Consider the following 17,105-nt stretch of genomic DNA (forward strand, 5'->3'; position numbering starts at 1 on the left):
AAGTGGGAGTGAAAGAAGATAAAGAGGAGCCGTAATGAAGAAAATGAAAATTGTATTTGAGGAAAGGAAATTACGCAGTAACTGTCTCACAAAATTCAGGGGGGCACTTTTTTGACCTAGTGTGTGGTCACTGATGCCCCTAAGAGTGGAACGCGACAGCGTCTTGCAACGCTGCCAAGGAGTCCATAGAACGCCATCGCCCATTTGGTTCTACGCATCGCTCGTCAGTAAATTGGTTTTTGAGGAAAGGAAATGTATCTGTCTCGCATTTGTCGGTGGACACCTAAACCTCGCGGGAAGGGAATGGAGGAGGATGAGAGTGAGTGAAGACACCGTATTCACTAGACGCGCCTTTGTTCATTCCAAACCATCGAGCAGGCATGGCGGAGTGGGTAGCATGCTCGTCTCTCACGCCGAAGACCGGGGTTCGATTCCTGAGCTCGACCAATTTCTTAATCGGTTTTATTTATTTATATGGCCTGACTAGTAAAGCTAATTGGGCTAATTGGGCAATTAAGCAATTAACTAAGCTCAGTCCCTTACTTGGAGCATCACTATACGATGCCTTCAATTGGTTGCATGGTTGTTACTAGCCAAAGTACAATTGGCCCGGTTTGAAATTCGCGCACTGTGACGTCACGACCGTTGCCACCAATTGAAAAGCGTGACATTTTCTGTCGACAACTGCTGCTTACAACGATGAGACATTAAAGGCTTCCGCCTTAATAATTACAGTGTTGTAGGCGTTACCGAAAAAAAGTAACTAAATACGTTACTCGTTACACTAAAAAAAAGGAACGCGTTACCGTTACCGAAAAAAAGTATCGCACGTTACTTTGCCGTCACTCCATGGCCATAAATTTTAATCAGTGCGTCTTTGCTGTAAGAACTCAAGATAACAGTTTTATAAAGCTCATACCTCATATAATTCCAACTTCACAAAGAAAACATAGCTGAACTGAGCAAATTTACAGTAATTCTGGTGTGCTTCTGCTTACGAAATTACGCGGAAATTGTGTAGCAACAAAGAAATGTTAATGTCATAGTTCCTGAAAAAATATATTTGCGCACATAAAAAATTTTTTTTTTACTTGAACCTTCGTAATTATCGCAAAAATGCGAGTGTTTACGTCAAGGTGTTCAAGGTCAGCTTCGCTCGCTTAGGAGCTCAATAACGAGAAACGTAGCCGGAGTTGCAGATAGAAACAGCTGGTTGACTGCGATCCCCTTTTGTGTGCTGTACCATTGTACTCTTTCCACGGCTCTCTTAGGGCCATCTTGAAGTAAACTGGCGACATTCCTGAGTTTTCTCAGAAGAGGGAACTTCTTCCACAAAGAATGCGAGAGTGTCACCTGGGAACGAGACACTGACTTACAGATTTCTGCAAATGGTTCATTGGTGGCTTGGCATGCGTCCACTCTTTAGAGAGATGTGTGTGTGAGTGGTTTGGGGGCGAAGACAAGTTTGTGACTGCGTGTTCGTGCTTTTTTTTAGTTGAGTGCGTCGTCAAGGGCAGGGCCGGCTTGCACGAAACAAATAAGACCGGCTTATTTCCAGTCTAATCTTATTCGCGGTCTAAAAGCTCTCTCGGTTTTGAAGAAAGGAAAGGCGCATAGCTGGTTCATTTTGTCAGTGGACACCTCAAATGCACCACGAACTCCGACTGAAAGTTCAGTAACTCAATGTTTTAGTCGGCGTTCGTGCGCACTTGAGGCACTCACCGACAAAGTGAACCATCAATGCGCATTTTCTTTTCTCAAAATCGAGAGAGCTTTTAGACCGCGAATAAGATTAGACTGGAAATAAGCCGGTCTTATTTGTTTCGTGCAAGCCGGCCCAGGTTTTTTTTTGGCATGCATGCGAGCCGCAACAAGGGTCGTCAAGAACACCGGTAGATTTTGTTCATTTGCAATACTATTTTTGGCGTTTTTTTTTTCTGAAAGAGAGGCGGAGAGGGACAATTGAATTAAGAAGTAACCAGTAACATGACACCTCTAATTACCGAAAAATGTTAACGTAAGTACGTTACCCGTAACAATTTCGAAATGGTAACGAGTACGTTACTATGTTACCGAAAAAAGTAACGCGTTGCCGGTAACGCCGTTACTTGTAACGCGTTACTGACAACACTGCCAATAAATAGCCACTAACAACACGCGTTGGTCGAGTTGGGTTGACCTTGCGCAGCCCGACTCAACCTGACGTTATTGGTTCATGTAAACAGGGCTAAGCAAGAACTCGCTTATGCAATGACAAAGTTTGCGTCCGGCCACCATGCATAGCTGCAGGACGCTCTCGGTGCTTTTGCGAGCCACACTTCCCGTCCTCTTCAGTTTTCTCTAACTCTGATTTATTTCTTTGTGGAATTATAAGCAGGGAAGGAGGTATCAAAGCAAGTAAATCTGTTATAATTTAAATATTTTCACGAGGTGGTGAAAATGACGTGAAAACACAGACGAGCAGATTAACGTGGTACTGAAACAAGCTCTTTATTGGGCTGCCGTAGAATAGGCGTCTCCACCCACACACGGTCACCTGGCTTGTATTGTGCGTGGAGACGGCGGAGATTGCAGCGTTGGGCGTACGTTCGCTCTTGGTCTGTAATGCGTAGCCGGGCAACTCGTAGAGCTTCTGCACGCTGCAAGCAGGCGGTGACGTCAAGTATGTCCTCATTGGTGACGTTTGGCAGCATGGCGTCCAGCGTTGTGGTTACTTTTTGCCGTAAATGAGCCTAAAATGTGTCACATAGTACTGGTCTCAATAAGTGCGCTGTAGTAGACGAACATGACGTACGGAAGGAAGACATCCCAGGCCTTGTGTTCTGCGTCGGCATGCATGCCGAGCTCGTCTGCAATGGTTTTGTTCAAGCGCTGCATGTGGCCGTTCATCTGTGGATGAAACGCGTCATCGTCCGACGGCACCTATACTGTAGCGCAGGATGGCTTGCGTCAGCTGCACAGTGAACGCAGTTCGTGTGTGTCGCGCGGGACACAGTGAAAGAAGGAAAAGCGAAACACACGCTGTAGCCAGAATGGGTGTTCTAGGCGGTTTCTTGGCTATCGTCATTTTCCGACGTTTCCTTCAAAGGTCGCTTGAGCGAGCGAGCCTTTTGTGCTTCGAGAATGTAATCAGGCTCACGAATTGGAAGGCCACGGCTCCTCCTTGGGTCCACGAGCTCAGGCAGCAAGCAGTACATATAAAATTTTTTGAGCCGCGGCAACATCTCGTCCTCCCAAAACGATTGATTCCTGGAAATTGCTTCAGTGCTGATGCCTTTTTTGGTCCACAGCACAAACAAGCACTTTTTACGGCGAGCAATATTCAGCTGTCCTTGCACTTGGTACCAGTAATTACTTTTTGTCTTCAGCTGCAATCTCCCGCTCTTGTTTTCCTCACAGCAGACTATTTTTTTGGCGCGAACTCCTTCTAGTGGAGTAAGGTCCCTCGCTGAGTAAGGACACTTGACTTCAACAAGAACGTCCTCCCCAATGAGTCCGTCCGGGGAAGCGCCAAGAAAGGGGTTCTCCTGGTCAACAAACAGGCCGCACTCCTTCACCACGACGTTGCACTCATTTTCGATTTGCTTGAGTGCTAAGCACTCGTGGTCTTTTCCATACCGAATCGCTTCGGAAGTTATTTCCTTGTACAGGATGTCGCCAACTGTCCGCCCACATCCCGTCGTTGGTTTCATTTTACAAATAGCACCAAACAATGATGCTGTCAATCTCTTTCGCCTTTCTTGTTTCCACAGAGTGCATCCACTCTGCTTCGACGTTGCTCGCTGCAGGTCTTCGATGTTGGTTGCTGATAGCGAAAGCGATTTCAGGAAGGTGTCGGAAGTAGATTGAAAAGCACCTGGCTCCATGTCTGGTAAGCCGTAATCAGCATCGGCACCAGTATGTCGCTCCTTTTCTCTGCGCTTGCAGCGTGAAGTGGTTGGTATCTTCTTTTTCGGTAGCTTTCGCTTTGAATTCCTCCTAGAAACTATCGCCTTCACAAATGATTCTGTGCATCCTCCAAGCTGCCCTCCCGAAATCCTGCGCGCGATTTTTTCGTGGTATGTTCCTCGGCAGTTGAGCGATAAGGAGGCTGCAAAACACCTTGTCTCGTAGGATCTTTTCAAACAATAGTTTATCCTCTTTCCTCCTACAAATTTCGCCACAATGGAGTTGTAATGTTCGGCAGCATTGTTATCGACGTCCATTATTAGGCTCGCCGTGTTTGCAACCACTCTGCTCATGGCAACACAAATTTCTTCAAAGATGCCTTTTTGAACTATTTCAGGAAATATATTTTCTTCTCCCGCTTTGCTTCCGGAACAGAAGTAATCAGCGCAGTTAGCGTGGTCTCCGAACACATGATTTGGGCCGTTCTTTATGTCATGAGCAAGACGGTCTATTTTTTCAGAAAACGATGCCTCTTCAGAGCTTCTAACTTTTATTGCTGTTGCAACTCCATGCCGTAGGCGAACAGCTGCTTGGAGAATAGAGTTCTTTAATTTAGGAGGAATTTTTTCTAGGCGCTTCTTCTGAGCGATCTCTCTTATTTTTGCTGCATAGTTTCGAAGTAGGTGGTTCCTGCACTCAATTTTTTCAACCCGCTGGTTGCCATACGGTGCTGCTGCTACGATAGATCTGTAAGTGCTGGAATCGCCATCAGCAATAAGTTTTGTATATTTGATGCCATGTAGCTCAACGCTTTTCTTGAAGCATTCCACCACAATAGCTTGCTCCATGCTTGTTGAGCTTCCCTGCCAGTTCTTGTGGCACTGATGCTGTTTCGGGGTGGCACCTTGTGGAGTCCGGCCACACATTGCGCATATCTTGTTTTTCACGCCAAGGTACAGGACCTTTCCAGTTCTGTGACCAACGATAGCAGCCTGAAAGAGTAAGACCAATATTAGTCAAGAAGCTGCCCTACTGGCTGCACTGCTAATCGCTCGAACATATAGGTATTTCAGCTTATCATGCCTGCTATTCAAGTGCTACTTTAAAACTACCTCTAGGCAGTTTGATGCCTTTCGATCACAACGGTACATAGCCCCGTGTACATGCAGCTAGGTTATGAAAGCGCGGATCTTTTCCATACCTCCCCAATTAGCCGAAAGAACAAGTGTGAAATATTTCAAGTACAAAATGCAGCGCTTTTTACCGCTATGGCAACTAAATAAATTCGTGCACTCACCACGCCTGACGGAGCGTCATATTTGTTCCTGTAGGATCTCTTTGACCACGCACCATCTGCGATGACTGCTATCGTGGGTGTACCGTCACTGTCAATGTCGCCGCATTCTCTTGCCAGCCTTGCCTCCTCTGCGCCCGCTGTTTCCATTTCCTCCCAGGCGGCTTGATTGATAATGTTGCCAACGTCGTCCTCTATTTTCGTGTAAGTGTCCGATGACATTCTTGGGATGTTCATAGACGCAAGCAGTTCGTTAAGGTTTGAGAAGCCACAGCCAATTGACATTATTCCATACACCGCTGATGTGTTTATATCGCCGCAGCCGCTGGAAGCTTGCGCATCAGATGGCGGGTCTGTGTGGATGACATCCTTCCTTCGGCACATCCTGCATACAAGAGTCAACGTGCTTCGTAGACCTTGCTTTCTTTCAGACACACAGTCCATATCCGCCAAAGTGCAGTTGAAGGGAACATGGAGGGCGGTCTTTTGCAAGCTGGTCAACAGGTACTGAAGGCTAACAATGCGCCGCCCTTGAATTCCAGCATTTGCACTGCCGCTCTTTACGGTGGTGATCGCGGGACCTCCATTAGCAATATCTTCGTCGCACGACTCTGTTGTGCTCATCACTGAAGATGACAGGGCACTTCCTGACACCTCGGATTCTTTGATGGGGGCTTCAACGTCTGCCGGCCTTGGGTTGTGCTCGTTGACTTCTGGGGACGCAGAATCTTCAGCAGGGTGGGCAAGGTCGCCACCATAGAGGGGATAGTGTGTTTTGCACGTAGGAGGTTCGTTATCACGAGCTTGCCTCTTTCTGGTGTTCGCAATCAGTGCACCTGCACGTTTACGCTTCCCGTACCTGAAATTCTTTGCTGGCATTTTCTGCTGACTTGTTGCCTACTGGTATTCAAGCACCTTGAGACAAATCAGGGAACAAAGTATGGCGCACAAAAGTGCCACAAGATGATGGCTACCGTCAGAACAAGCCAAACTCAAGCCTTGTTGGTGCTGAGAAGCGGAAGATGGGTGTCCGGCCCTGGGAACGCTCGTACGAGACTAGGCAAAGTAAGCTGCACGCTGTCACTACAATCGAGGACATCCTTCTGCAGCTAGAAGGCTACGCGAGAAAGGGAAGAAGACCAGCCATGAGCCTTGTGCTTGTAACCAGCCGGAGGGACGACGCTTACAGCAGCATGGTCAGTGCAAGAATGAACCACTGTTTATTGAAGGCACAGCTTTTATAGGCACGAGCAAGAGCGCTGTACCGGAGGGACGACGCTTGCCGGCGTTCTGGGCCAGCCGAGTGGGACGCGCGCCGGCGTTCTGGGCGAGCCGAGCGGGACGCGTGCCGGCGTTCTGGGCAAGCCGAGCGGGACGCGCGCCGGCGTTCTGGGCAAGCCGAGCGGGACGCGCGCCGGCGTTCTGGGCGAGCCGAGCGGGACGCTGTAACCTACTGCGCATTACTGTTGCGCATCGGCGCGATGCAATCACTGATGCGCGGCACTGATACGAACACGACACGTGTCCGTTACAGTGCTAGGAGCTCCTTTCTTTCCTTTTATTTAGAGACTGACTACATAGGTGTTCAACACAATGGAACCTTTTCCGGGTAATGTCCTGCGGATGCACCAAGCCATTAGACCACACCTGTCTGCTCAGGCGAAACCAGTCACCCCACCTTACCATTGTAAAAGAATTTTCGCAGAAAAGACTGAAGGAAGCTTAGGCGACCCAAACCAGAAACGCTAAATTGGTGGGTTACTGGGAAATGGTCCATTGTATGACCCCCACATCCTTCTGTGCTCAATGGCTTGAGAGGGGGGTCAACTTTTTTGTGCTTCGGTCTCTGGAACCTTGGCCGCATACCTACAGATAGTTCTGGGCTCTACTTTGTGTACGCGGAAGAACGAATACTTTTTTTCGTGTCGCGGTGTAGTTTACACACCTGGAGGGGGAATAGAACTTCCCTCCTTTTTGGGGTACTCAGGTGCTGCCATCTATCGACAGAAAAAGTTCAAATCTGAGTTGCCTTGTAGCTGGTGAGCCCTCTTAAGAGACTGATCCTTACAAACACTAGTTGGAGGTCCCTAGTACGGGACCCCAGTCGCGGTGGCCGCCGCCCGGGCGCGCCCGACGAAGGCTTGTTGAGCCTGTAAGTCGTGGCAGCCAAGCAGGGTCGCCTCCCAGTCCTCCCGGGTTGGGTTGGGCCCGCCCTCCGACCCAACCGTCCCGCATCTGCCTTGGCAAAGGTGCTGCTTGCAGCTGCTGCGCGCAGTTATGAAGTGCCGTCACTTCAACACCGACCATATCGAGCCTGTCACGACTCTGAGGCCTTATAGTAGGTTGTCGTTCCTGCCCACCGATCAGCCCCGCATATGGACGAAAGAAAGACCCTGTAGAAGAGTGCTCAGTAGTGTGGGGACCAGCAGACCGACGTCTGGAAGACGAAGAGTAAAGGCCAAACAGCTACAAGAAGGAGCCTCACGTGTAGATGCGTGCGTGAGGGTTCGCATAGTGACAGGCGCTGTGCCACAGAGCTGTGTACGAAATGGTTAGGAGTGGCCGGCGAGCTGGCGACGAAGGGATTGGCCAAAGGCGGAAACCCCGGCTGCTGCAGAGCGCGCCGTCATCGCATAATGTGTCACCCGGTCTTGCGATGGTCTGCAGGGGGGAGCAAAGATGCCTGCATACTGGACGTAAGATTACGCAACTCCCATAATTTTTTCATCTCCCTCCTAGCGACCTCCTTCTCGAAGTATCTCAAGTATTCCAAGAGCCGGCCGGGTGTACCTGCCTTCTTAGCACAGAAGGAAAAATGAGTGGTGATTAACGACTGTGATCCCCAATTCAGTATGTTAAGACAGTCTTTAGGGTAAGACAGTCTTTAGGGTGTATTAGAATAAGGGACCTATCGGTTAGGGGAACAGGGATATATCTGGCATCAGTGTGCATGCGCTTAAAATTTCCGCTAGAGTAACTGCTCTCTGCACGTTCACTGGTATCCACTATTCTGCAATACACCCTATGTCGCCCTCTTGTTTATTGCAACCAGAGAGAGCGGCTTTGATACGGTCATCTTACCATTTGGAGCCAAACAGGGGCACTTAGTGCAGTTGGCTGCTTTTATGTAAAGTGTTCAGGCCAATGGCTTTTCGTTTCGCTTGCGTTTGGAGGTATTGCGGCTTCATTGATTGTGACGGAGCAAGGACTTATTGCACACCGCTGGATGAACTTGTACGCGAGCCACAGTGGATTGATAGAGCAGCGTTCATCAGGTGACACATCGAGCCGTTGCGGTTTGGTTGGTTGGTTTATAGGGTTCAACATCCCAAAGACTCTCAATCTATGAGAGACGCCTTAGTGAAGGGCTGCGGAAAATTCTACCACCTGGGGTTTTTGGAATCGGATGACAATCGCTGAAGCAGAGACTGGCTGAGCATGAGGAAGCTTAATTGTTTATTCTTGTGACAAATGAAAATATGAGCTTGTATACAGGGTAGAACACTTATACATTGTACGCCGCTTAGGGAAGGTTCCGCACAACATACTATGGAAGAGTATTCATTGAAATTTCATTAAAAGGCAGGATATCTCGGCCGAGCAGCCATGAACTTCAATAGACCGATTTCACAAGCAGTTTCGCTACGCCACCGCCGCCGCGATGCACTCTGGGAGTTGTGGTACTCCGGCCGGCGGCCGCGTCGGCGCGGTGCGTGGCGCACGCGCAAGAAGCAGCCCTGTTTGCGTCGCCACACTATGTTTCTCTGCATGAATGCTAGATTTGCGGCACTGTAGACACCTGAGGGGTGTCATGAGCTCCGACAACTGTGCGAAGCAGAGGGTCCCGGATTTTCTGTTTTATAGAAGAGAAAAAGTACCCAAGACATTGCGTAGAAGCTGTTCACGAAAGGCAGGGGAAGAAGTCCTGTTCAGTGCATTTAGCCGTATTGTCCCTGTTGATCAGTGGACATTGAAAAATTTTCAAGTTCTGAAGCTCTATGAAATGTCTTCTACGCGCCGCTCAGCTTTGAGGCGGTCCCTTAAATTGTTAAAAAGAAGGCGATCGGATTTGCCTTCGTGCTGCGTCGTCAAGCCGTCCTTGCAGAGATTTCTGCCCGGTGCAAGGTTGTAAGGGAACAAGTGTGCTCAGATTTATTGTCATATTCAGGAACCCACAATGTTCTTTTGATACACATATTCACTCCTTATGTCTCGAGCTGCCATACTAGCGATAATGCTTTCTCTATTTCACGGAATGAGAAAGCGAGGCTATAAAACTGTAGAAATGTGGAATAATTCCAGCTCACTGCTCGTTGAGCATAAGTGGCATTCCAGTATCAGCCACATACCATTTATGCCGGGATATCATCCACATTTTGCCCGTTGTTTTCGAAAAAAAAGGCCATCTACTGTACTCGTACTGCGAAAATAGCGAGAGTGAGTCGTACGGGAGACGCCCTGGCAGAAGATTATATTAACCTAAATAAAAAAGTAATTAGTGTAGCAATAATCAAAATAAAACTGTTGGTCACGAAATTAAAAACCCCTAAACCCTAATTAAGCGTACTCAAAACCTCCCCGATTGGCTTGTCTTTTTCTCATTTTGTACTGAACACAAGCATTTGTCACATCTCCATTTAGAAAAACGGCATAGCTCGCTCGAATGCTCATCTTTCCTGCTGGTGACCCGCCGAGCACGTCGTGAATACACTTATGTGTTTATGTGAATAAAAAAAACTATCGCATGGCCAGTTTTCAGCAAGGGCTATGACGAAAAAATAAACACAACAAACGCTGTGTGACACGTCTATAGCGAATGCCTAGATGAATACAGCGATTACTGGAACAGCTAAATGTGGTGGCAAGAAATGTAAATACTGTCCGAAGACGTTAATAAAATCGCGTGCATCGCTATGCGTTGAAATATTCTCCTGACAAAATTAACGAAAGCGGCGGTCAAGCGCATTTGCATCGTCACCTGCCGCATTTTCCAAAGCAAGGTTCTAGTAACAAGCGCAGCGTCGCCACCACGTTCACTCCACTTCAAGGGGGAACTGACCACCCTCTCTGCGCTGCTCCTACCGCGATCAGCATTGCACCCCTCGAAACTCCGTCGTGGAGCCTCTGTTTCCTTTGTAGAGCTCAACACAATAAACGAAACTGCGGAAAGTGCGGCCGGGTATAATGCTTGTCAAGGCGCAAAGTAATGTGGGCTGTCGTGCAGACGACGCCACGAAGGACTACAACCAAGATGGCGGCTGGCTACTTCCCGTAAACGCGCGCATGCGCAGTAGGCTTTGTGAAATCGGTCTATTAGCATTCTTCAGGGGTGCCCACAGTGTTGCGACATCACGGTATCTACACAATTGGTGGACCCGCCTACTGTGGTTGAAAGTTGTAAGTCCATATCTGCTGCTGATCCTAAGGTCTCTGGTTTGATCTCTGTCGCAGGCACCGCATTTCGTTGGAAGCGAAGCTCAAAAAGGCGCCAGTGTGCTGTCAGCGTACGTACGTTTATGCACCGTAGGTGTCCCTATGGGTCCAAGTGGCGCTGTGGCATGCTAAGCCTTACATGGCGATCACTAAAGACTGGGTGCTTCCAAGCTTTCACCATACTCCCCCAAATCCAACGTGCCCAAATCCACTCTTCCACTGCCTGCGAAAATGAGACTGCGCCCTTCCCAAAGTCAATTTTCATCTCTGTAGACTAAAAAATTGAGACCGTACAGCATGCGCAGGAGCAAAGCTAGGCGGTATAGAGTTTCGGCGATGTTCAAGAGCACATTCCAAACCGCTGCCTCGTTGACTGCACCGCAGGCTTGTTTGTGCCCTATCTAGTATCCATGGTGGCAAAAGTGCGTAGAATGGGAGGAACAATGGCTTTCAGAAAGGTAGTTTGGTGCTAAGAATACTTGCCAAAAATTATCTGGTGCTGGCACTGTGTGTGCTGCAGGCCCGGTATAGCAGTATCCGCCATATTTTTTATTCGAAGTGGCATTAGTGAAGACTGCCGTTGTGCAGGAAGATGGGCAATTTCAGGCTATGATCAGCCTTCAGCACATCTAGTTAGTGTTCTCAGCATAATAGGTCACCAGGGCTTCTTTCGGATGATGGGTTCCCGGCCGCCGTAATGTCAAAACCAAGATTCAGTACGACACGCCGTTTAGCACGCCCTTTATTATGCCATGCTTGATTGGCAGTAAGTTCAACACTGCATTGCTGTAGACACCCCTACGACTGCACGTTGTGAAAGGCGGCTTTTAAATGAGAATGTGAGGCACTCGTGGGCCTTCATCGGCTTGTGGTGTTCCTCGAGATGAGAGGACTGCTGGCGGAAGCAACTTGCTCGCACTCTTCTGCACACTGTACACCGGCTGTCGCTGTTGCACGTGCTTCTCGGCTGCTGAAGCTCGTCCTGGACACCACGTCGTCGTCGAGGATGAAATGAGGATTATTAGAACGGGAAACACTAAAAAGAACATTGCTGCAGCAAAAGATACGCCTTCCCACAAACTGCCCGTAGAAGCACTTGTACTCCACCTTATGTACGTGATTGGTCAGAAGTTTCCAGGCCACATGGTCTGGTTTTGAGCTACATAGCTGGGCATTTACGTCGTCCATGAAGATGAATATATCTATACGGGGTAGGAGAACCATCATTCTCACCTTTCACAACCTTGCTAGATTCAAAGCGGTGTTAAGGGCCTGACTGTACAAAGCAGACCCTGTGGCCTGGGAACTTTTGACCACCTTTGTACATCTATAGGGCCTCCATATAAGCAATTTATAAGTTGGGTGTTGAGAAAAGCTGCAGCTCATTGGACATTCTAACCAGTTTTATTACCAAGATCACATAACGCGGTCATGTGTGCTGTGTACAGTAGTTGAGAAAAATGAGAAGCAAAGAAATTTTATGCACAAGAATTGATTTCTGGTTACATCTTCGGTAAATCTGGTAAACGTTTAGATATTATAGGCAAAGATGAAAACTAGTTTAACAGAAAAGGTCCGCTTGCCACGCATATTATGTAGGAAGGAATAAAAGGAATGCTGAAACTTTCTCATAATGATACGTGGCGGCTACAAGCAGCAGTAGAAACAGCAGAGGTAGCCTGCTACGCAAGGGACCGACGGCTTGGAGTAGTCTCTCAGCACACAAGCGCGCACCTCAGCGTCGTCGTCGTTACAAAACACTTCGTCGTCCTTCCAGCGTCCGTAGCATGACCCCCCCTCGCGGCAAAAGCACTGTCCCGGTGCGCACTACACAGGCCTGCTAGACGGCGAGTTGTAAGGTTTGAGGCGGGACACGCGGACGATGTCGGTGCGGGGTGCAGCGGCCGGGGATGGCGGATGTAGCGGGGTGATCTCGTACGTCACCGCGGTCACCGGACGTACGACCCGAAAAGGGCCTGTATATCGGGGGAGCAGTTTTTCACAAAGGCCCACACGGCGGGAAGGGACCCAGAATAACACAAGGGAGCCAGGAGAGTAGGTGTCTTCACGACGGCGACAGTCATGACGTCGTTTCTGATTGACTTGGGAGGCCGACAGCCGCTGGCGGGCGACAAGACGGGCAGCGTCGGCGCGAGCGATGGCGTCCCGAGCGTAAGGGCTCGTGGAGGCGGTGGCGGGCAGTACACTGTCGAAGGGCAGCAAAGGATCGCGGCCAATAAGAAGGTAAACAGGGGAGAAACCGGCTGTATCGTGACGCTTAGAATTGTAGACGAATGTAACAAATGGGAGGCTAATATCCCAGTCGCGGTGATGGTCTGAGACGTACATGGAAATCATGTTGGCGAGGGTACGGTTCAGACGTTCAGTGAGGCCGTTCGTCTGCGGATGGTAGGCCGTGGCGAACTGATGACGGACGGAGCAGGAGCGGAGGTGTTCGGCGACCACTTTGGAAAGAAAGCAGAGGCCGCGATCGGTGAGCAGGTGACGGGGAGCACCGTGGTGGAGTATGACGTCGTGTAGAAGAAAGTCAGCGACATCAGTTGCGCAGCTGGTTGGGATCGCTCGAGTAATAGCGCAGCGCGTGGAGTAGTCCGTCGCGACCGCGGTCCATTTGTTTCCCATAGCAGACACTGGAAAAGGGCCGAGCAGGTCGAGGCCGACACGGGAAAACGGGTCTACGGGGATTGGAATCGGCTGACGGTGTCCGGGAGGAAGAACCGAGGGCGTCTTCCGTCGTTGGCACAGCTCGCAAGCGGCCACATAACGGCGGACAGAACGGTAAAGACCGGGCCAAAAGAAGCGGCACCGCACGCACGGCGGCACACGCGTAGATGACCGGCCGTGGGAACGTCATGAAGCTGCTCAAGGACGCTGCTGCGCAGATGTTGAGAGACCACGAGCAAGAGGTCAGCGCCGTCAGGCCGCATATTGCGCCGGTAGAGGACGTTCTCATGGAGAGCAAACGGGGTGAGGGACGCATCACAGCGGTTGGCAGTGAGGCGGTCGATGAGGGAACGTAGCGAAGAATCCAAGCGCTGTTCTTGTGCAATGTTGCGGAAGGCCGAGATGGATAAGACGCAGGCGTCAGCCTCGCATTCGTTGGAGGAGGGCGCATCGACAGGGTAACGGGACAAGCAATCCGCGTCCTGGTGCAAGCGGCCGGACTTGTGGACGACACAAAATGTGTACTCTTGTAGGCGAAGAGCCCAGCGCCCCAGCCGGCCAGTAGGGTCTTTGAGCGAAGAAAGCCAGCATAAGGCATGGTGATCCGTGATAACAGAGAAAGGGTGCCCAAGCAAGTAAGGGCGGAATTTTGCAATAGCCCAAACCAGGGCGAGGCATTCCCGCTCGGTAATAGAATAGTTGCACTCTGACACAGAAAGGAGACGGCTGGCGTACGCAGTAACCCGAAGCTTGTTGCGTTGCCGCTGAGCAAGTAGGGCACCAATGCCATGGGCGCTCGCATCGGTGCGAAGTTCCGTAGGGGCTGAAGGATCAAAGTGCGCCAACACAGGTGGAGCAGTGAGGGCACTGATAAGGGCTCTGAAGGCGTCAGCTTGGGGGGGTCCCCAAGAGAACGGGATGTCCTTCTTGAGGAGCGTATTAAGAGGTCGGGTTATTTCCGCAAAGTCCTTGATGAACCGGCGGAAATAGGAACATAGGCCGAGGAAGCTGCGCACATCACCGGAGGAGCGCGGAGTAGGAAATGAACGCACGGCGCGGACTTTGTCGGGGTCGGGTCGGATCCCAGCAGAATCGACCAAGTGGCCAAGGACCTTGAGCTGACGGCGGCCGAAGGTACATTTCTTCGAGTTCAGCTGAAGACCAGCGCGGCGGAAGACGGCAAAGATGGCTGAAAGGCGATGGAGGTGGCTTTGGAATGTGGACGAAAAAACAATCACGTCAGCTAAGTAGCTGAGGCATGTCGTCCACTTAAAACCGCGCAGGAGGGAGTCCATCATGCGCTCGAAGGTCGCAGGGGCATTGCACAGGCCGAAAGGCATGACTTTAAATTGGTACAGGCCGTCCGGGGTGACAAAGGCGGTTTTCTCCCGAACCCGTTCATCGACAGCGATCTGCCAGTACCCTGAGCGAAGATCGATGGAGGAAAAGTAACTGGCGCCGTGCAAGCAGTCGAGAGCGTCGTCAATTCGGGGCAAAGGGTAGACGTCTTTCTTTGTGACGGCATTCAGATGGCGGTAATCGACGCAGAATCGCCAGGTTTGATCTTTCTTTTTAACAAGCACGACAGGGGACGCCCAAGGACTACTCGAAGGCTCGATGATGTTGCGGGCCAGCATCTTGTCCACCTCTGCCTGAATAACACGGCGCTCTGCGAGGGAGACCCTATAGGGCCGTCTGTGAATAGGGGGGGCCTCGCCCGTGTCAATGTGGTGGGCGACAACAGAGGTTTGACCCAAGGGACGGTCATCAAAGTCAAAAATATCACTGTAGGAGGACAAGAGGCTGTGAAGAGCTGTAGAATCAGCAGAAGGCAGATCGGCCGCTATCATCCGGGAAATAGAATCCTCACAGGAGGGCTGCGATGTAGGGACATTGGAGACGGCAGTCGTTGGGTCAGGACCCAGGATAGAAACTGTGCAATCGGTCAATGGGGACAGATCAGCAAGTGAAATGCCGGTCGGAAGTACCTGAGGGGACAGGCTGAATTTGAGGACAGGGAGGCAGGTGCAGTTGTTGGTGATGTGGACAATGGTGTGGGGAAAGAGGACGTTACGATTCAGAATGACAGCGGTGAGAGGGCAGGCGACTTAGTCCCCATCAGGGACGGGAGGAGAAGGCGACATAGGGATGTAGACAGCACCTTGTGGCGGGAGACGAGCAAACTCGGTGGATTGAAGGCGAGGTGAGCTGGTGGAGTCGTCATTGCACAGGGGCAGATCCAATCGGAGAAGGCCTGAGGAACAGTCAATAAGAGCTGAATGGGCAGTTAAAAAGTCAAGGCCAAGGATTATATCCTGAGGGCACCTGGTCAGGACGGTGAACAGAACGGGTATACGACGGCCGGCAGTGCTGACTCTCGCAGTGCACATTCCAATCACGGCAGCGGGGCTGCCATCGGTGACGCGAACCGTGGACATGGCGGCAGGCGTTAAAACTTTCTTCAGACGGCGGCGCAAAGAAGAGCTCAGGACAGACACTTGGGCGCCAGTATCAATGAGGGCAAGGACCGGGACACCATCCACGAGAACATTCAGGAGATTACGTTGGGCAGCGGGGGTCAAGAGAGGATTTTCAGGCCGGGTCAATGATGCAGCGTCACCTCCGGGGGCTGCATCGGCTAGTTTTCCGAGAAGTGGCGGGAGGTCGAAGGAGAAGGGCTGCGGCGTGTGGTAGGAGAACGGGAGCGGCGGCCTAATGGGGAAGGTGAGCGGCTGGACCCACGAGCGTACGGAGCGGGCTCGTCACGGAGCGGATCGGGACGTGGTGTGAAGCGGCGCGGGCCGTAGTCGTTGCGGCGGTCGACGAAGGAGTAGAGGCGAGGTGGCGGGGACCAACGGCTGCGGCAGTGACGGCACGACCTACATGTATACAGTGTATACAGCCCGATTAAACTGCATAAACAGTGCAAATAGAGTGCAAGCTTACTAAGACAGACTGGTCGTTACTATTATCCAGGTTAATTCCGAAGTGTGACTGAAAAGTGAGTTAAATGATAGCGAGTGAGGCCTAAGGTCGCTTATCTGCATCGAAACACGAACACCGAAGCAGTTGTACACGCGTCAATGACTTGGTTTAATGGTATTTAACTTCACAAACAGAACCTATTACACGAATGCAGATGAAGTGGCAAACACATGCAAGACAGCTGCTGCTCCTGAACGGCCTTGATATATGCAGTGTTTAGTCCCGAAGTGACACATGGGCGAGGAGCGCTGTAATGGAGAGCTCCGGATTGATTTCGATCATCAGAGGCTCTTCAACGTGTACTTACGCCGTACTGCAAGCGGGATCGAACCCGAGACCTTGAGATAGGCAGCCGCCACCACGGTGGTTGCTGAAAGTCTAATTGGCTGAAACCACTCACTTGTCCAGAACTTATTTGTGAACGAAATTTTTCGAAACGTGACTGGAAACATTAAGCATGCTGGACATCAATAAATTTGTTTCCAGCATCCTTTAAAAAAGTAGTGCGGCGTTCCCATTAGATATTTGCGCGTATGGAAGGACAGCATATGGGAGGACAGCGTATGGAAGGAGCTTTACTCTCATACAGGCGTATTCCTGTTTACAGTGCATGAAAAAATGCCACGATGTTCAACACTGGATGTGGCACATACATGAAAGCATGCCCAGCTGAAAGATAAGCGACTGCTAACACGCTGTAGTAGCCTACAATGGTGGATTGCAAAAGTAGCTGCAAACTCACCTTCGCATTTCAGCGGAAGGCAACGCCAAGCACGACTCGCCGAACCGAGGGTACCACGTCCAGAGGATAGCGCTGGAT

General features: G+C 50.5%; 1 protein-coding gene and 1 long non-coding RNA gene across 2 annotated transcripts; both read right to left on the reverse strand.

The window, feature by feature from the left end:
* Nucleotides 1–2,465: 2,465 nt before the first annotated feature.
* Nucleotides 2,466–6,807, reverse strand: LOC149347806 (uncharacterized). Its single transcript, XM_089587458.1, has 2 exons — nucleotides 5,186–6,807; nucleotides 2,466–4,880 (listed from the first exon to the last, which is right to left on the reverse strand). The coding sequence occupies exons 1-2, from the start codon at nucleotides 6,059–6,061 to the stop codon at nucleotides 3,042–3,044; spliced, it is 2,715 nt and encodes a 904-aa protein (XP_089443584.1). The 5' UTR covers nucleotides 6,062–6,807; the 3' UTR covers nucleotides 2,466–3,041.
* Nucleotides 6,808–11,341: 4,534 nt separating this feature from the next.
* LOC149347807 (uncharacterized) lies at nucleotides 11,342–17,105 on the reverse strand. Its single transcript, XR_016292215.1, has 2 exons — nucleotides 17,028–17,105; nucleotides 11,342–11,597 (listed from the first exon to the last, which is right to left on the reverse strand). It is a non-coding gene; the product is annotated as an uncharacterized LOC149347807 (long non-coding RNA).

The sequence above is a fragment of the Amblyomma mixtum genome, chromosome 4 (genome assembly GCF_055824585.1).
Source record: "Amblyomma mixtum isolate Tamu chromosome 4, ASM5582458v1, whole genome shotgun sequence".
Taxonomy (NCBI): Eukaryota; Metazoa; Arthropoda; class Arachnida; order Ixodida; family Ixodidae; genus Amblyomma; species Amblyomma mixtum.

Bases quoted from the DNA above. Each gene is read 5' to 3' on its own strand.
- LOC149347806 (XM_089587458.1), bottom strand. From the start codon at position 6,061: ATGCCAGCAAAGAATTTCAGGTACGGGAAGCGTAAACGTGCAGGTGCA. The intron at 4,881-5,185 runs GTGAGTGCACGA...TTACTCTTTCAG, and splicing joins ATGACGCTCCGTCAGGCGTG to GCTGCTATCGTTGGTCACAG.